The sequence below is a fragment of the Ischnura elegans genome, chromosome 2, assembly GCF_921293095.1.
Source record: "Ischnura elegans chromosome 2, ioIscEleg1.1, whole genome shotgun sequence".
In the NCBI taxonomy this organism is placed as follows: domain Eukaryota; kingdom Metazoa; phylum Arthropoda; class Insecta; order Odonata; family Coenagrionidae; genus Ischnura; species Ischnura elegans.
In genome coordinates, this window is record NC_060247.1 from 64,392,274 (window position 1) to 64,398,107 (window position 5,834).

General features: G+C 37.4%; 1 protein-coding gene across 1 annotated transcript; it reads right to left on the reverse strand.

Annotated features, from left to right (window-relative positions):
• Positions 1-1,015: 1,015 nt before the first annotated feature.
• Positions 1,016-3,400, reverse strand: LOC124153863 (ATP-dependent RNA helicase DBP2-A-like). The gene is made up of 2 exons (XM_046527244.1): positions 3,304-3,400; positions 1,016-1,721 (listed from the first exon to the last, which is right to left on the reverse strand). The coding sequence occupies exons 1-2, from the start codon at positions 3,365-3,367 to the stop codon at positions 1,132-1,134; spliced, it is 654 nt and encodes a 217-aa protein (XP_046383200.1). The 5' UTR covers positions 3,368-3,400; the 3' UTR covers positions 1,016-1,131.
• Between the last annotated feature and the right edge of the window lie 2,434 nt (positions 3,401-5,834).

A 5,834-nucleotide genomic window follows, 5' to 3' on the forward strand; every position in this document is an offset into this window, starting at 1 on the left:
TTTTAGAGATATCTCTTGGAGCAATTGTGATTTTCCCGTTTTTATAGGATTAAAAGGTATATGATAAATGATATTGTAGTAAATTAGCTCATGTATTCAATCTTTGACGGCCCAAAGATTGAATAGTATTCATGCCCTTACTTCAGTAGTCATGTTAACTTTGGAAGCCGCGACAAACCCTCGCGGGTAATGCTCTAGCAGAAGAGCATTACCAAGAGCACTCCAACCCCAAATTAGACTCCGAGGTATTCCAATAAATCCACGAACACCACCACCAAAGGTGGTAGTTCCGGCCTAAGCCCCGCTGGTACTGAAGAAGCTACAAATTTGATTCGTCATGCGGACTGTATCGGTCACGGCTCCGATTGAGAGTTCTGCTTGAGGAAATCATTCCTAATGGAGAGACTGAAGTCGGTAATCACGATCTGTCATATTTCTCAAACTATTTCAGGTTTATGGTGTTTCAATTTGCGACAGTAAATGAGAACAACTAAAAAGAGACGAATTAACTCATCCAATTTTTCACATTCCTGAGTCTTATTTTACTACTGCACCACTGGTCGAATGGCAGACATTTCAAATTGCTTAGCCCTTGCATACTCGAAGAGTCTTACCCCCAACGACCTCAAATATTAATCTTGTGGATATTCTTGAACTAATTTAATGCAAACGAAAATTATGACTAGGTTGAACTGTGCTTGGCGAGATATTGTGGAACAACGTGCTGAATAAAGTGGTTAAACTTTTTGTACTGTCTGACTGGTTGATTAATAATTACAACGCGTTTCGACGCTTAGTATCATCTTGGTGTCAAATCGAAATAACAAGTAACTCGCCATTTCTATTTGACTAGATAGTAGCTTGATATTTCTAACTTTTATTTAACTTATCATTTCTATTTGACCTGATAATGACGCTGGGCGTCAAAACGCTTTATTATTAGAAATAAACCGGTGGACAGTACCATAAGTTTTATAATTTTATGACTATAGGTTTAGGTGTAATGGAAACAACGTTTAAAGACAAGCTCATTTATTCAATTTATTGGAGTTCCAGACTGTTCCATGATCTTGGAAATCAGATGAGTACTAGAAGATTGTCCACACTTTTTGTACTCGTCTAGGAGACTTTTTAGCCCCAGAACCCACCACCACCGCCGCCAGCAACGGATCCTGCTCCAGCGGAAGCCTGGCTACCAGACGCTCCGCCACCGAATCCACCTCCGGGGAACCCTCCAAATCCGCCGCCGCCACCGAAGGAGGAAGCTCCGGCCTGAGCTCCACTGCCGCTGAATCCGCCTCCGAACTGTCTTACAACGCGGGTCGTGTCAGGCACGGCATGGAAGTTCTGCTTGAAAAAGTTGCGCCCGATGGAGAGGCCAAAGTCCGTAACGCCGGCGGGGATGTCAAAGTTCTCAGCGGAGAAGAGGAAGGCCATCCGGGGGACGTCGACCACGTCGCTATCCTTGTTAAAGGCCTCGGTGCGACACAGGAAGAGCGGGCTGTCGGCCTTCTCGTACGGGACCATGGTGTCGCTGACGGTGCTGCAGCGGAGGAAGTACTTGTCCGTCTCGACGGAGGGCGCTCCGTCCACGTAGTGGGTGAGGTCGTACGCGGGGAATCCCTTGGCGAGGTCGGAGGTACTGGGAGAGATGATACCCTTGACGACGATGTATGAGGGGGACACGTAGCCGATTCGGAAGGTCTGCACGGGTAGATTTTCTGCAAGGAGAGGCATTACCGTTCATAGAAATTCCACCGTGTTGGCGCAGCTCATGCCAAATTTACAAATCAAAATTTTCTCATGCAACCCAAATAGTTATTCATACGTTTGAGACGTTTCTCGACGATAAACGGAAAAAATAGCGCATAAGTATTAATGCTGTGCATTTAATGTATATTCCAACTGACAGCTCTTACAGTTTTAGAATCCTTCAAGGGGTACCTACACTGATTTCGAACTAACAGTGCGATCACGACGATTACTTTACTTAATTATAATTATTTTTTGATTAGTAGATTAATTGACGAAAATGACATATTTATAACTAAGAAATTAGTACTATGAGGTCGTTACGTTCCATAAATATTTTAATTTTTTTTGCCAAATGATGCTTATTATTTATTTGATTGAAATTAGAATTTTCTTCACCCACGTTAAAATTGCCGGCGTAAACAAGTTCAGTATTTATTTCAAAGGGGCAAGATGCAAGCATTTTTTCCAACTTTGAACATTTATAAGCAAGTAGAAAAGACGGCAGACTTCAAAACAACATCATGAGGAATTTAACCGTTTTTGAACCAAAGTTGGTAAGTGGAAATGAATGGTGACATAGTAGCAGTTTAAATTATTATAAAAAGGACGATGCACAAAGGTTAAGAAAACACTTAGCTGTTTCACAAAATAAAATATATTGCGACCGGTTTCGATACAGCGTATCATCCTACGATGATGATACGCTGTATCGAAACCGGTCGCAATATATTTTATTTTGTGAAACAGCTAAGTGTTTTCTTAACCTTTGTGCATCATGAAGGAGTTTCACCATGTTACGCCAACCACCATTGCATTTATAAAAAGGACGATGACTTCGTTATTCAGAGGAATACTTTTCTATTGGCCCGCAACTATGAATAAAAGAGAGAAATAAAACATCGGACGCGCAAAAATAGGCATTCCTCTCTACCATGCATTTTGTTTGAAGAGACGTCTCACGAACTGTACGAAGTCTCACACTTTTGCATGCTAAACTTCTTAGCCTTTTGGAAACTGCAACAGTTTTGCGAAACAAAATTCGTCTATTTGGATGTGTATTGTGGATATAGAAGTTAAAAAGGTAGAAAAAGGAAATTTAAATTTTGCACCAGTCGTGAATGCAGTGAGATTTAACTATCTAATAATTTTCTTTTATTAGGATTCATTCACTAATAAAATTAGAAAATATTTTCCACTTACAATATGACTTGAATAAAGTTTCACTTGTAGCTCAGGGCAACTATGATATTTGGTTTTAAATAAAAGAGGATGCATATCAACCAAATTCCAATAGGAATTTAATGCATGGAAATAAGATTTACAAGGAAAAGAAACTTGCTCCAAAGTTATAAGTAGCGTGTAAAAGTGGCTTTCCAGAACTGGTGTAATCAATACCAGCAGTATTTTCTACGATGCAATGCATACACATTTATTATTATTTATTTATGATAGACTTGGCATTTAAACACAAAAGAAATGTTTGATAATTCATCGGAAATATTCCGGGATAAATTATTGTTAGAATGGATTGATGAGGTGATTTCTTACTTTCATAAGGAACAGAGGAAGCCATCGCCACCATGGCGAGGCAGAGAACGACTGCTGTCTTCATGTTTCTGGGTTTGCACTTCCTTGCTACAGTAAAGTGAGTCTCAGGACTGAAGAGCCTCGTCACAACACCTGGTTTATATATTCACGAGCAAAGACTATCATCTCGTCCTCAGTCCATGTTGAGAGCGCAGTCATCATTAGTTCACGTTTGCCGCCACGGCACATTACCCTTATCAAATTCTTAATGACGTGCCGCTAGTCTCTCTTTATCAGCTTGAACACAATCACGTATCATGGTAAAAATTTTTGCTCCGTACTCGGTAACTTTCCATGGAATCGTATGCATGGTATGGTCATACATAGTATTCTCATTACATTTTTATTGGCAGAATTAAACTCTATAGTTTCAAGGAAACTAGTTTAAATTGAACGAAAACTAGGTCAGTTAGTGATATTATATCAGTTGTTATATGTTGCAAAAGCACTTAGTAATGAAGGAATGCTTAGTATTGAATTATTTATTAAAAATAAAAGTAATGGAACTATTGCCTCAGTAATGGAACTATTGCCCCTATTCCCATATGGAAAAATGCGAAACAAACTGCAGGAGTGAATCTCATGTATTGCTATCATTACATTCGAAATGGTTCCAGAAACATCGTATTTATGCCAGTGAAAGGTTGCACAATTCTTTTCTCACATTTATCCTTCACATCAATAGAAAATATCCAATTTTCGTCTCATTCCGAAAGAGTAATTCAAAAGCTATTTTATAAAAGAATCGAGTTATGTAATGCGCGTACTGATTATCTACAGTTTTTTATTATTACTGCTTCCAATAAAGTTATATTTCCGCTCATTAAAAAAAGCACAATGGATGACCTAAGAAATAGTGGACTTGGAGAATTCGTTTCAAAGATACAAAGAATCCATTATGGCATATATATTTCCAATGAACGTTTTAAAACATATTATAGCCTTACTTGGGAAAAAGGATGTTGGGATAATGAGACTAAACCTTCAACGACAATTCCTGCTGAGCAAGAGCGAAGTATTGAAAGACCGGATGTTCTAATGTCAGGAAAAACAAGCTTTTAAGGTAATGTCTTGCATTTCCACTATTTTTCTTTTCATTCGGACTCATTTTCTTTTTTCATCATGTTCAATGCTGTAGCTGCAGCAACTGTTCCTTCCATTCATACGTATTAGCGATATTTCTTATTTCTCTTAGCAATTAAAAATATCGCATGACATTCAAAGGAAAAGTCGTGTAATAGATATTATGATGAATTAAAGTTCTTTATAAACCTTTTTCGAAGTGTAAAATCGTAATAAATTCCAGAGATTAAGTAATTTCTTCCAAGAAATGTCAAGATTTTTAACCGAAGATGGGAAAAAATTCATATTTCCTTCATTGAAGTAGGCAATTTTATGATTATTTTGGTAAAGCTTGGAAATTAAGGTATTTTTCAATAAATATGTCGGCAATTCACTTAACTTAAATTTCAAAAATATGCTTAAAATGACGTAGACCGATTGAAATTCAAAGAAAAACAAATACAAATAGACACCCAGTACGACAGCCAGTAAGGAAAAATATTAATTATTTGAATTCATAGTAAATCTGAGAACTTCAAACTTGATTTTGTTAAACCTCTCCATGTTGGAAATAAAGGAGTAAAACTTTTTCAGGTTCACTGTAATATTACTATGGGCTCGACCCGGGTTTCGTACACCTGAAGATGTAACTACGTTACGAAACCCGGGTCGTGCCCATATTAATACTATAGTGAACCTGACAAAGTTTTACTCCTTTATTTTGAATTCATTGGTCAGCATTTTGATAACGAGGTATGGGAAATTATACGGGAACACAATATAACAACATTTATGCATAGAAGTGAGTTCATTTTACAGTGCAAGCTGATTCTTAGAAGAGATCAAGGCACTTTAAAGTAACCATTTGAAAAGCACCAATTACGGATAACGGAAGACGTTATTTAAACTCATATTATTATTCTGATGTAATTTTTTAATGCATAAGAAAATATTGATAACGGTCTTATATGCATCATACCCTGAAATTTTCAATATATATCACCACAGTTTACGCGAGTTATCCGTCATTCAAAAAAGACCGATTGAGACGGAGGTATATTTATATCTTAATTGCATGTGTAATATTTGTGTATTCCATGTACTTACCTCATTAACTGTTTTATTTTTCATGACTGGGTGATCAGATAATTCGAAGATAGGATGATCAATACTGAAATCTGATTCATTTTAGAATAAAACTGGTGCGAATTAAATTTAATACTTGAATATATTTATGATTTTTCCAGTGGTTTACTTGCTGTTATTTTCAATATGAAACATTGTTCTTAATAATTCGGAGATTTTAATGTTTCAATCAGGGATGGAGTTAACCAGAGAATCTGCCCCATCAATCTTCGAAGGAGGGTGCGCTTGGCATGACTGAGCTGACGTGGAACCCACTAAATCTGTAACTACCACCAAAGGCAGAC